This window comes from Ruditapes philippinarum, unplaced genomic scaffold (genome assembly GCF_026571515.1).
Source record: "Ruditapes philippinarum isolate M1 unplaced genomic scaffold, ASM2657151v2 ctg2533_1_1_1_1, whole genome shotgun sequence".
In the NCBI taxonomy this organism is placed as follows: domain Eukaryota; kingdom Metazoa; phylum Mollusca; class Bivalvia; order Venerida; family Veneridae; genus Ruditapes; species Ruditapes philippinarum.
Genome location: NW_026865682.1, coordinates 36,112 through 51,256, shown reverse-complemented (window position 1 = coordinate 51,256; position 15,145 = coordinate 36,112). Strand labels below are relative to the sequence as shown.

At 33.3% G+C, this 15,145-nt stretch overlaps 1 protein-coding gene across 1 annotated transcript in view; it reads left to right on the top strand.

Annotated features, from left to right (window-relative positions):
• The window catches only part of LOC132729981 (contactin-3-like), a 47,039-nt gene that overhangs the window by 8,627 nt on the left and 23,267 nt on the right, over nucleotides 1–15,145 (top strand). The window contains exons 2-7 of the mRNA XM_060715817.1: nucleotides 2,263–2,354; nucleotides 3,589–3,674; nucleotides 6,356–6,510; nucleotides 7,437–7,544; nucleotides 8,350–8,426; nucleotides 10,686–10,944. Coding sequence (XP_060571800.1) covers nucleotides 2,263–2,354; nucleotides 3,589–3,674; nucleotides 6,356–6,510; nucleotides 7,437–7,544; nucleotides 8,350–8,426; nucleotides 10,686–10,944 — 777 coding nt within the window. The remainder of the gene's footprint in view (nucleotides 1–2,262; nucleotides 2,355–3,588; nucleotides 3,675–6,355; nucleotides 6,511–7,436; nucleotides 7,545–8,349; nucleotides 8,427–10,685; nucleotides 10,945–15,145) is intronic.

Sequence of the window (15,145 nt, the reverse complement as noted above, 5' to 3'; positions counted from 1 at the left end):
AGCCGAAAATAAAACAAACTGGTTTTAAACTAGTTTGCCTCTTTATTTGTGTTGAACTTAAAATTGGAAAAAAATGTTTAACTTATAGAATAAAAAAACTTACATCAACTTATCAACTATTGAATTAACACGTTTTGGACACTTAATGTTTTTAAGATTTTGAATAATTTCAAATTATTACCTTGGGGGAAGTTTAAATGCGTTTGGAATTCTTTGTGAAAATTAAAATAATTCATTCATTAATAAATTGAGAAAATGATATGTTCTCAAAATTATATTTGTTTGCCTTTTCCGCCTTAAAAAGTGTACATAGGACATAGTTTCAGTAATGTCTTGAGACATGCTTATAGGCTAATATATTCAAGATGGTTTTCTGTTTTGAATTAAAAACTAACAGGGATCTGCTGTGAATTGACCTCGTTTTTGCAGTTTTTTTTAAACATTACTTCGGTTTTTTTACATTCTTTATGATTGAAAAGACACCCTTTCACCCTTTTACGAAATATGACGTTTTTACGCCGCATGCTTTAAAATCTAAATACCACATTTTATTTAATGAAATATATAAATCTCAACTTATGGTAGGTATACATGTAAGTGTTTTTTGTTGTTTTTTTCTCTCAATTATTTGATCAATTTATGTACATGTATATGTTTTGCAAACAATAAATACTAATAAATATTAATTAATACAGCAGAAACAAAGGAAAAGGATAAACAAGATTAAGAACAAATTCAATAACAAGAATTGCTTTGTGAAAGTTAGGTTTTTTTTCCATAAGGTAAATGTCTTCTTATGAAAAATTTTACTAAGCAAATAAGGAAAATTAAAACTAGCGCAGGCATTTTTTAAGCTTTGCATACTATAAGAGTACATGAAGGAAACGAATTGATGAAAAAATCTTGTGAGGATTTAAAACCTATTTTTTTAATTATCTGCCCATAAAATGAGTTTTATATCCTTAAACTATCAGGCCTGAATGATAAAGGGAAGAAACCTATGACGTATCAGTCATAATTGATATTATGTTGTTGTCGTGGTGGTGGTTGATGTGATGGGTGTTTTGTAGTGAACCGTCCGGATCACGGCAGAAAGCCACTTTAAATTCATCAGAGCACCGTTCAGAATCTCATTGTTCCTGGGCAGGCTGACATACAGTTATTGACCTAAATTGTCTCCCCTAGAAAAATATGACGCGCTCCTTACTCTGTTACTAAACACCCGCATGTAATTTTGAATGATCGCGTCAGCTGAAATTACCATGCGCCATGTAACCTGAAATAATGCACTTCAAGGAAAAAACACAAACAAACAAATAACGCGGACAAGTTTCTATAAATTTGCACATGATATACATTGTAATTGAAAGTCGTACGATAAGATATTCTTACAACTTTCTACGCAGTTGGATTGGTGCATCATTTACTAACATGATCATGGTTATCAAGACAACATAATATTTTTTCTCATATTTTTCAGGTTACATTTTTAAGTATCATTTACAATTTAAAATGACTTTGCCACTTTCCAGCATTATAGCTGTAAGCAGACTAATCAATGTCACTCCGGAAATAGTTTAAAAAAATAAAAATAAAAAAAAACAACAAACAAACAAACAACAAAACAAAAAGCCCCTAGACAAACAAAAAACACCCAAACAACAACAACAACGTCTGTATAGCCTAAAGTACCGATCTTCTACAATAAGGCAAGATGTCTGCTGTATGTAAGGAAATACCTTTTACACGCAGCTGCGATGAAAACACAAATTGTATATAAAGCAAATTAAAAAAAAAACAAAAAAAAAAACTATAACTCAAGAGAATTAAACAAAAGTGGTGTTTTGGTGTTGGTACTTTTCGCTCCGGATCACGGCAGTAAGCCAAATTGAATTCACTAGAACACAGTTCCTGGGCAGGCTGTCAAGCAGTTTACAAGTACTAGTTGCATTCACTTTCGCAAGTATACATATCAGAGCAATGGTACAGTGCGAAAATATTTCATGATCAATCGCAACGAAAGTGACCTGCGCCGTCCGGGAATCGATCCCGGGTGGCCAGATTCACAGTCCAACGCTCTACCTATTGAGCTAATGTAGATGAGTAAGCAATATGTAACATTTTATTATAAATTTGTATCTATTTGCTTTATATGAATAGTTTTTCCACTCCATGCGTCACAAGTCCTAAAAGCCTTGTTCTGTCATTTTTATTATGAAAAAAAAAAAGAGTAAAAATTAAGAAATGTTTTGAATTTTTCAGGATGCCCCTCGGGTTGGGTGTTATTTCAGAGCGCGTGTTACAAGTTTTCCGAGGAACCAAGCGTCTATGAAGAGGCGGACGCTGCATGCTGGGTAAGATTTTATCTTCACCTTTATCTGTGACCTTAATATAAGGACGCAATTTTCATAATGCCATTTTTAAAAATGCCCATTACGCTCCAGAAATACTTCTATTTGTCTTCCTAAATTTTTTTATCTATGGTGTCCTGATATAGTTTCCAAAAGGGTACTCATTGACCAATTATCTTAATCATTTTTTGCGTTTCTTGCTTTCTAGGAATAAGCTCAGTTATTGTGATTTAGTATTTTGTATGGAAGTCAAAATACTACTTTGTATATATTTTACTACATTTACGACAAATAATACCACATTCAGCGTTACTTTCGTGAGGTAAAAAGCATCTAACATACCATAAAACTATTATTTATACGTTATAAAAACTCATGTATGTCCTTAAATGAATAAGGAAAAATAATGTTTCTTTGTGTCTTTAATAAAGCGAACGTGTGAGATATATATATATATATATATATATATATATATATATTATCTTGGTTATCTCACGATGGTCATATTCCCCATTCAGGAAAAATAAATACAGATATTGTTATTTATTTTTTATTTATTTTATAATAATTATTATTTTTACAATTATTATTATTATTATTATTATTATTATTATTATTATTATTATTATTATCATTATTATTATTTTTGTTTATCTATTTTATAATAATTATTATTATTACAATTACTATTATTATTATTATTATTATCATTATTATTATTATAAGTATTATTATTATTGTTATTATTATTATTATTATTATTATTATTATTATTATTATTATTATTATTATTATTATTTATTTATTTATTTATTTATTTTGTTTCTCATGTTGTTAAAATAATAATGATTGATAAATAGCACGCGTTAATATAGAAATAAATATCTCATTTGTTAAAATATGAATTATTTCTCACAGTTAGAAGTAACCATTGTTAGAAGTAATAACTTTCATGATTTCCTTTATTTCATATAATGTAAGGAGTAAAATATGAAACATTTTAACATCAAATTCAGATATATATAAAATGTATTGACAACAAAGTCAAATAATTGGACAAAAGACTAACAATTTGATGAAAATAAAACGCATGCAGGTTTCAAAATGATTCATAATCACTTATTAATATATATTTTATCCAATTAAATTTTCTCTAAAGACTCTTAACTAGTGGCAAAGGATGACCTCTTTCTGTCCGAACAGATAAAGGATTAACTGCTCATGTTTTTGCTTTCAGTCTTCAGGGGCCACCCTCATCAGTGTGGACACGTTCAATGAGCACAAATTTGTGTCGGACTTTATGATGAACAACAAATTGTCAAGGTAGGCTCAATACAATCTTTGATGTTTTCATATTCTTCTTCTTTCTTTCTCTCTTTTTTTCAAAAAAGGAAAGCACAAATTAGAACAGAACATGTTTAACGTATATATACATTAAGGAGCTTAAAATATTTAATCAACCTTTAAAAGACTCCAGTGAGTGATACGTGAAGGCAGGTTTTTAGATCATTCGCTCCTGATCAATCCATTTTCCATGATAGTGATTTTGATTGTTCGAAATGATCTTAAATCAAAAAAATAAAAAAACAATCTGAATGTAATTTGAATATTTTTTTTATTATTATCATTTTTTCCATTTAATGTACCACCTGTTGATCCTATACTAAGTAAGTATTTTTAAATTTCAAGTGTTTAACTTTTTATACCTCAATGGAGATCCTTTGGCAGTAAAAAGAAGACTTTTGAATAGATTTCATTTTAAAATATACACTTTTTTGTATTCTTAAGTTTGGGAATTTTCGAATATATATATCTACCGGAGCAGTGTTGAACGTACACCGATAAGCTACTTCAAACTGAACCGACGTTGACTTGCCGTGTTTCTTCATTTTTTTCTGATTCTCTAGTGTGGTCAGTGAGCAAAATGTCCCAAAAAGTAAAATGCCTGAATTTCACCTGAAGCCACATGTTTCATTATATTTAAACTGATAATGTTTGAAATAAAACGTATAAAACGTACTGAAAGCAAAACAAGAAAGAAAGAAAGAAAGAAAGGAAGGAAGAAAGAAAGAAAGAAAAAGAAAGAAAGAAAGAAAGAAAGAAAGAAAGAAAGAAAGAAAGAAAGAAAGAAAGAAAGAAAGAAAGAAAAGAAAAGAAAAGAAAAAACTATTACAACACCAGATATTACACTGTTTGACACACTAATATATTTCTTCGGTACCAGTGCCGTACTACGGAAGCACAGAGGGGACATTCCGATTTATATTATTTCCTATCTCGTGGCCACGAGTTATAACTCAGAAAAAAAAAACAAAAAAAAAAATGCTATCTCGTGGCCACGAGATGTAACTCAGAAAAAAAAACAAAACAAAATGCTTTCTCGTTCCCACGAGATACAACTTAGAAAAAAACAAAAAACAAAAAATCCTTATCTCGTGGCCACGAGTTATAACTCAGAAAAAAACAAAAAACAAAAAATTACTATCTCGTTCCCACGAGTTATAACTCAGAAAAAAAAATTGCTATCTCTTTCCCACGAGTTAAAACTCAGAAAAAAAACAAAAAACAAAAAAAATGCTATCTCGTTCCCACGAGTTATAACTCAGAAAAAAAACAAAAAAACCCAAAAAATTGCTATCTCGTTCCCACGAGTAATAACTCAGAAAAAAACAAAAATTTGCTATCTCGTTCCCACGAGTTATAACTCAGAAAAAAAGCAAAAAACAAAAATTTGCTATCTCGTTCCCACGAGTTAGAACTCAGAAAAAAAAACAAAAAAAAAAAACAACAAAAAATTGCTATCTCGTTCCCACGAGTTATTACTCAGAAAAAAAAACAAAAAACAAAATTTGCTATCTCGTGGCCACGAGTTAGAACTTGTTATCAAGAGTTAATCGGCCAGTTAGCTTTTTATTCTATTTCGTTGACATAAAATCATTCTATAGGCCGCCATCTTGGCAAGTATGTCTACTCGCGCCGAAATCAACGAGCGCATCTTCGATTTTATTGGTCAGCTAACTCGTTACCACGACTTAGATGTGTTTATCTGATTGGTCGGCTAACTCGTGGCCACGAGATAGCGAATTTTGTTTTTTGTTTTTTTTCTGAGTTATAACTCGTGGCCACGAGATAGCGAATTTTTGTTTTTTGTTTTTTTCTGAGTTATAACTCGTGGCCACGAGATAGCGAATTTTTGTTTTTTGTTTTTTTCTGAGTTATAACTCGTGGCCACGAGATAGCGAATTTTTGTTTTTTGTTTTTTTCTGAGTTATAACTCGTGGCCACGAGATAGGAAAATAAAATTAAAATCGGAATGTCCCCTCTGTGCTTCCGTACCATACTTTTCACATTAAGCATGAACTATTTTTGTCAGTGACCAAACAACTTATTTCCAAAAAAGTGACAAGAAGTACCTTTAGCAAAACAAGAAAAGAAAAAAAATCAGCTCTATACATCTAAACTAACGATTGTATCGAAACACGATACCAATGCCCGATCCTAAAACCATACAATTTTTTACCCTAAAAATACCGACCTTGTAGACTAATACTGAGTCATAGCCCATTGATTGGTTGATACACGATACTGGTACGTAAACATTCTACCATAAACCGCCTATTCAAAACGGTAAACTAGTTAAAACCAGAAATGAGATACTTGTAAACGCAACTGAAAGAAATTAGTCCTATAATCGTAAATAAATGCTCTTAAACCATGAAGTAAAGCTGCATTTTTATGATTCTATATATATTATATCCTGAAACGATTTTTTTGGGGGGTTAAAATAACTCGTTTATACGAACAATCCATGAAAAAGATAAGAATTATATATTTATACTAAAGATCTGTCTGCTAAGTAAATAAATAAAAAAAATGGTTCGAGCGTTAACGTGACACTACAGTAATACAGCTTGGCATATAAAGTTACTTATGTACTTTGACAATGATTAATTTACTGCGCTTCAAAGTAAAAAACACGACACATTTGTTTATGTTTATTGCAGGCACAACTATTTCTACACTGGTGGGTACTATTTTCTCGGGCGGCAGTTCTGGGAAGGCCACAGTTCCTCGGGTAATGATGGTCTGAGAATCTGGTTAAACGATCAACCACCCCCTGTCGAAGAGAAGATCTACAGAATCGCTTACATATTCACCGGTAATAAGTAATAAATCTCAAACAAAAAATCAATAAATTGGTTAGAAAAAAAACCTCAGATTAACTATGTACATTCTTGTTGGTATAAATTAATAATGACAAATTGATTTATAACACTTTTATGGTATAAAATCAAAACATTTCTGATTATCAATCAAAACATGCGGTTTCACTTTATAAAACAATACACTGATTATTGCCCTAGAAAATATTATGAGTGCACGTTATTTACTAGAATAATAGGGCTTTACATTTTACACCATTAAAAAAAATGAAAAGTTAAAAATAGATATGACAGTAAATCTGAACTGGACCGATTTTCGCAGCGATTTTCTGCCAAAGACAGATCACAACATTTCTCTTGGTATAGGCACCATGCGCATGTCACTGACATGGATGAATGATATAAATATACAAGTATACATGTAGGATACTCTCTTCTTGCCAGCTTTTATCTCACATGGGCTACAAGTTACGCCAATGAGACCTAGAATGTTATCCTTTACTATCTGCCGATTTCGTGCATTAGGATTCGCAAAAACACATTAATTTGTTTTCACAAAAACTAAAAATCAACCATATTTTATATATATATATGTATTGTGAAAATGTAATTATAGTTTCTACTGTGAGGACATACACCATGTACAACATAGTTCCCGAGTTACCTTGGCGACCATTGTGTCTCTTCTTGGAAAATCGTCATTTGACATTCACAATGTCGTTATACCTAACTTGCTGACTGAAAATTCATAAATATATTATCATATATCGGCTTAAGTCTGGAATCGATTTTACATCGTAACCGGTCTTTTCCCGTGAAATTTATACGACACCACAAGTATTTTGCTTTAAGCGCATTGATTGATAATGCGCTAACAACATATGAAGCGTACTCTTCAGAATGTATCTTTCTTTTCTTTCAGAATCCGAGTACAAATGGGTGAACATTTCTTCAAGTATATTAGGGTATTATATCTGCGAAATTCCCAGATTAGAAGCCCAGCGCCTTGACCTTTTAGACAGAGATATTAGTATGTACATTTTAATTAACTTCATATGAGCCGCATCACACGACAAAACCAACATAATGGGTTTGCGACCAGCATGGGTCCAGACCAGCCTGCGCATCCGCGCAGTCTGATCAGGATCCATGCTGTTCGCTATCAGTTTCTCTACTTGTAAAAGGGTTGGTAAGCAAACAGCATGGATCCTGATCAGACTGCGCGGATGCGCAGGCTGGTCTGGATCCATACTGGTCGCAAACGAACTATGTATGTTTTGTCGTGACGCGGCTCATAATTATGTTAATTATTATGAATCATCTTATTCAGACTATGTTTTATCTAAGACATATTTTATCCAAACGGCTGGATGAAAAATAGTGGATAGTTTTGAGTAGATGATGGCGTTTTACCGCTGTGGTTTCGAATCCGGACAGGGACTGTGAGGACGCTATCCAGCTAGTATACTATACGGAACGTCGGTGGTTCTACTCATGTACCCGTTCGCGCATGATATAATGCACGGAACGGCAACTGAGGTCTTCCTCCACCAGTAAGGATATGACTAATAAGTACTGTGTTGATGCAAAGGTAAACCCAACCAAAAAAGTAAGAAACAAAAAATGATGATAGTTTATATTACACATCTGTGTACATTCCTAGCAAATTGGGTTTATACCATACAATGAGGAGAGAATTGTTTTTCAAAGGATCAGTTTGCTTAATAATGAGCTTCTGAGATTCATGTGTTCGAGTTCATTTTATAGTCATTTATATAATTTAATTGTCAATTAAACATTGCCTTTTTTTGTATTTGTGATACGTATATTCATAGGTTATGGTATAGATGTTAAAGACATACAGAACATTAAAACAGGCCCGACTATTGTAAAACAGCCAGAGTCCATTGTAGTAAGTCAACCTTTATTGTATTATTGCATTTTGAAAGTTACTGGAAATGATCAAGTCACTGTATGCGAACATTCAGCGGACGAATATCTATGGAACGCCGGCAATGTTTTTGTCTTTTATTTTGTTTAACATTCTTCTTCTTTTTCTTCTTCTTCTTCTTCTTCTTCTTCTTCTTTTTCTCCTTCTTCTTTATGAATACATTTCCAAATTTCCACGTTCTCAACTCAAATCCAGGATTATACTTGAAACTGACTCAAATTTTAGTTTTGTTTGTTTGAATTTTCACATTAATTGCAATTTTAATTATTACTTTTAAAATTCAGTCATGTGGATCAGTTTGCCCACTTATTTGATAAAACACTGCAAAACATTCAATATGTTTAAATATTCAGATAAGATTTAAGCTTAAAGTATTTATATTCAGACGACGTGTACAGTATCTTAAATTAAATGCAATTAAAATGAGGGTATGGTGTTTTACAAATCTAAGTATATATTGCGTGATGGGTGTCAAGAGAAAAAACGAAGAAACAATGTACCAATTTATTGATTTGAGATCATACATTTGAGATCATCATTTCAAAAATTGAAAACATGTATTCATATATTCGTTCTTTACTACGTTAGTCCGTCCATCCCAGCAAACATTTTGGGTATATGTAGCTATGGGAACAATAGGTAACAGTTACTTTTCTTTGATACTATTCATTCATTATGTGGCTTTATGTTTTAATTAGCTTTTTAGAACAATAGAATAAATTTTGAGAATGTCCGTCTGTCCGTCCGGGCAAACATCCAATGGTCTATGTGCTTCATTTCTTCTAAAATCGTAGTTAAAATAGATGGAAGTCCCATAAACTACGGAATGCCGTTAGGGCCATCGCCTATGAATGTGTTGATCTAAAACGCGATAGTCGATCGTACGATGGTGAAAACGCGAAATCACGAAACTACGATGGTGAAAACGCGAAAGCACGATGATGAAAACGCGATAGTACGATGATGAAATCGCGACAGTACGATACTACGATGATGAAAGCGCGATAAACTATCGTGTTTTCACCATCGTACTGTCGCGTTTTCACCATCGTAGTTTCGTGATTTCGCGTTTTCATCATCGTACTGTCGAGTATCGCGTTTCAGATCAAACCATTCATAGGCGATGGCCCTAACGGCATTCCGGAATGCCGTTAGGACCATCGCCTATGAATGTGTTAATCTGAAACGCGATAGTCGATAGTACGATGGTGAAAACACGAAATCCCGAAACTACGATGGTGAAAACGCGATAGTACGATGATGAAAACGCGATAGTACGATGATGAAATCACGACAGTACGATGGTGAAAACGCGATAGTACGACGATGAAAACACGACAGTACGATGATGAAAACGCGATAGTACGATGGTGAAAACGCGATAGTACGATGGTGAAAACGCGATAGTACGATGATGAAAACACGACAGTATGATGATGAAAACGCGAAATCACGAAATTACGATGGTGAAAACGCGACAGTACGATGGTGAAAACACGATAGTTTATCGCGCTTTCATCATCGTAGTATCGTACTGTCGCGTTTTCATCATCGTACTTTCGCGTTTTCATCATCGTGCTTTCGCATTTTCACCATCGTAGTTTCGTGATTTCGCGTTTTCACCATCGTACTATCGACTATCGCGTTTCAGATCAACACATTCATAGGGAATGGCCCTAACGGCATTCCGTAATACACAGACTGGTTTATGTGGTACTTCTACTGGTTTATGTGGAAAGGTGCCACATAAAGATCAAAGAAAAAGCATATAAACCCCAATTGTTGCATCCCTCCGTCCGTTCGCTCCCTTGTTCGTTCCTACCTTCGTTCCTTCCTTCGCTCCCTCGTTCTTTCCTTCGTTTCTTCCTTCCTTCCTAACTTCCTACGTTACTTCCTTCGACCCTTCGTTCCTTCCTTTCTTTCTTCCTTCCTTCGTTCCTTCCCTCCTACCACCATTAGTTCCTTCCTTTCTACCATCCTTCGTTCGTTCGTTCATTCCTTCCTTCCTACCTTCCTTTCTTCTTCCTTCCTTCCATCCATCTGTCCTTCATTCCTTCCTTCCTTCCTTCCTTCATTCATTCGTTCGTTCGTTCGTTCGTTCGTTCGTTCGTTCATTCATTCATTCATTCATTCATTCATTCATTCATTCATTCATTTATTCTTTCTTTCATTCATTCATTCATCCATTCATTCATTCAATTATTTGTTAATTCATTTAAGATGTTTGAAGGCGTGGAGACTGTTGAAATTGAATGCATTGGTAGCGGAAATCCCTATCCTAAATATAAACTGTACAGAGGCCAGAATTTTGTGAACGCTACGGAGGTTACATCTGCGATTGACACAAGATATACATTGACGGCCGGCAAGTTTACTATTGAGGGCGCCCAGAGCCAAGTTGACCAAGGCACATACCATTGTAAAGTTGAAAATGAAATTGGTTCCGTGCTTAGTGACCAGGCGAAACTTCTATTTGGATGTAAGTATAAAGTGTTTTATATTTATTATTTCATATTACATTCGTTTATATCAAAATTATTTTATTATTTTTTGTGTTGTCTTTTTTTTTTGGGAGGTCAATTTTTACTGTCAATGTAAAATGATATTGATGAAAATCATACTTTTTAACATTGATGAAACTCAATGTTCCATTTTTAGAAACTGGAGTAAAAAACACTGCAATGAAGTTATTCTAGGTTTCCACGTGATTGAAATAGTAATTTCGTCACGTGATAAATTCCAACTTCGGTCGATCACTGAAAGGTGAATGCGTTTATGCATCAGTGATGAATCATCAATTGATTATTATAGTTAATTCATCACGTGATGGACATTGTATTAACTAAGATTTAAGGATCAGAATCAAAATCAGGATCAAATTTAAAAACTCAAATATTCTCCATTGTATATCCTCATAGATTAAAAGTTTTATATTAACTTGATAAATTTGGACTTGAAATGACATATTTATAAAAGTTTAGAATAAGATATGGACATTTTACAGTTGATCCTGATATTGATCCTAAAATTGATCCTTCTTTTTAGCAAGATACAGTTAATTTTAGTTTTACAAACCAATGAAAATAAAATCAGGATCATTTGATCCTGATCTTTTCTTAGTGAACACGGGGCCTGGGGATCAGCACGTGATCATCATTTTAATTTATCATGTGACCAATATTGTCAATACATCACGTGATCAGCATGATCAATATAGTAAGTTTATCACGTGATCAAAATGGTTACTTTATCACGTGATCACCATAGTTATTTCATCAAAAATGTTTCAAAAATAGTTAATTAATCCCCGTGGCCAATTTTATTTTAATTCATAAAGGGTGATAACAATTTTTATTCATCACTATCTCCAAATTTTTTCACTTTAAATCAGCATTGCAAAATTCATCAGTCTTCTTCTTTACATCATAAAACATATTTCCCAAATAAAAATTGGGGAATTACTTTTTTTTTAGAGAAAAAAAACTTTAATTAAATATTATTCGTTTCATTTGCAATTAGTTTTGTTGAATGTGCTGTGTTAGGCCACATGTGTCACAAATCACATTCGTCACAAGTTTTTATGAATTTGTGACGAATGTGATCACATTCGTCACAAATGACTTTTGTGACGAATGTGATTGACCAAAATCGGGTAAAAATGCCAATCACAAACGTCACAAGCAAAATTGAGAATTTTTAAACAGGCGAATCACAAATGTCACAAGTTTATTTTTCAATATGTGATACACGGAATATCATAAGGACAATCGTGGTTATATCAGTGCGATAGTACAAGGGCGACAATGCAATAAATCGATATTGTGATGTCGACATCACGATACCAATATCTTTTCACCACCATTGCATTATCGCCATCGTACTAACTTGTTGCAATATCGTATCGTCGGCATTGTATTGTCTTCATAGAACTGTCGCATTGTCGTAATGGTATTGCTATCAAGTCGTCTTACGTTCTCGAAACCTTCAAAAAATTTTGGTGACAATGCACGGCATAGTATCAGACTTCAACTGGAAGTGATCTTTTACCTCTGTGAACCCTCAAATTTCTTCCCACCATACAGCGACAGTCTAAAGGAATCTCACAGACTTAATCTTAGTTTCAGTACAAATTATGACCATATTTACACCAATGAGACCATATATGATTGTTTGGGAAGTAGCTGAGACCCCCGTTGACTTTCAGGATATCTAATTAGAGATTAGGACCTTTTGACATCAATGAACCTTTTTTGGTCTGACAGACTTTTGACTTCCGCAGACTTTCAGGAATCTTGGTTCAATTAAAGAGTATGACATTTTGACATCTAGGAACCTTCTTTCCTGAGACGATTTTGCAAGTCTGTGCCAATTGCTTGCAGACGCTCTATGGAACTTTCCATATCTATTCCACTAGTAATAATAATATAGTTAATTCGTTTAAACAGATCGTGTCTTTGTGGCGGGGCCGCTTTATCGTTTCGACGCGTCTTAGCTTTTTTTCGCCTTTTATGATTAGATAGTTTCAAACGACGGTGTTTAGTGAATTTTATAGAGGATATTTGTTTGTTTTGAGTGAATATGAAATATATTTCACTGAGAAGTGAGAAAAAAAATGAAATATGTATCACGAGCGCGTAGCGCGAGTGAAAATATGAACATTTTCTCACTTCGATGTGAGATATAGTTCATATTCACGAAAAGCAAACACATTTTCTTTTTATTTTATGTGCCTTTTGAAAAGTGCTTTTAGACCGTTTACTACTGAAGCGCGGAGACTACGCGCGCGTAAACAATATGACGGCAAACGTTAACGCTGCAAGCAAAATAATCCTTATTTATTTATATTTCTTTTTGCGGTCTCATTGTCAACAATCTTACAAAATTACGGACATTTGAATCGAGAAATATGTCATTTAGAATGAAATTAAACAGTTATTTTTAATGCATGTTTAGGGAATCCAGACTTATAAATACGTACGCAGAGTGGGCGTGGCTTATATCACCCAAATCTATATCACCACACTGTGACTGATATAAATATGAATATATTTCATTGATAGAACAGTATTTCATTAGTTAGCATCAAATAAATATAGGATATTACATGAGTGTCTTTTCATATTGAATTTATTAAACGAGTTTGATAAAATAATAAATTGCGAGGCTCTGCCGAGCATTTTATTATTTTATTCAACGAGTTTAATAAATTCAATATGAAAAGACACTCATGTAATATCCTCTATATTGGCCTACGAGACCGCTAAAGCCCTCGGGCCAATACCTCTTCTTGGCCAATATTGCATTCAGACACACTAGACCTGTGTAATAACCTATAAATACGCAACGGCAAACACTATAAATAGAAAAAAATGTGAATTTAAACGTATATGAGTTTTGTCCATGTAATATGACTGTGGTCAGGTGACGTGATGCGCCAAATATCGATATCGGTCCGACTTCCGGTTGGGCCGATATCGATTTCCCACTTCGGGTTGCTAAAAAAACGCGGAAAGATTGACAATTTTATAAGAAAAAATACGTTTAACTGAAATATATCTTGATAAAAAAGCAAAATTGAAGAAACACTTGAAAAACAATCTCCAAACAGTTAAATAACGCCAAAATATATTAAAAACAAATGTTTGTGAGGAAATGACGTCAACGTCATTAGACGACGTCAAAAGTCCCTCGCTTTTTAAAATAAATTATACATTGTCGCTGAACAATGTTTTCAAACGATTTTTTTAATTCTATAATGAAAACCAAAACATAAATGAGCACATGCAATAAAAAGGTTATAGAACAGGTCTGGTGTGCCTTAATGCGATATGGGTCTACAAGATCGGTATTAGCCCTCGGGCTCTTTTAGTGGGCCAAAATCGAATAAAGGCACATCAGACCTCTGTAATAACCTATAAATATATCCCGCCTCTAAACCAATGAAAATTCGTGAACTTTATTAGCAGTATTATAATTGCGGCTAGTATTGTGCAATGTGAGTTTGCTTTTAGTCTTCTTGGAATCCATGTTGTTATTCATTACTTAGGAAATAGATATCAATTCTGAGTGCATTGTTGTAGAATAATGCACGGTTTAAGTTCAAATGCGTAGTAATATAATCACGAAGGCCGATAGGCCTGAGTGATTAATTACAAAGCATTTGAACGAAAAACGTGCATTATTATACAATAATGCACGAAGAATTGATATCTATTTCCATTCTAATACGTCAAGAAAAAATATAATTTTTATTATAACGTTGGACTTTATGTTTGGTGGTTGAATTTGTTTTCGCCTCAGAGTTTCCAATAGAAACGTTCTTTAGAGGCCGTTCCAGTGGGTTGAAAAAAAAACTGTTAAATCTACCGTTTGTAGAAACATTTTGAAAATAACGAATTTTGAAAACGTTGATACAACTTTGTTTGTTTATTTATTTCAGTTTATAATTTTCCAAGCGAAATACAAATTATTAAAAGTGAAATAAATGTAAAACTTAACTCGTTTGCGACATTAAATAGCGAACTTGATTTGATTGTTTTGCACGTGCTGTTTGGCGCTACATTGTGACGTCACGTAAACAACACTTTAAACGTCTGTACAGCGTTAACGACTGAATTAAAGATATTGATGTTCGGATTAATTTTCTTAGTTAGACCAATTTCTTTCATTCTAGATAGTTT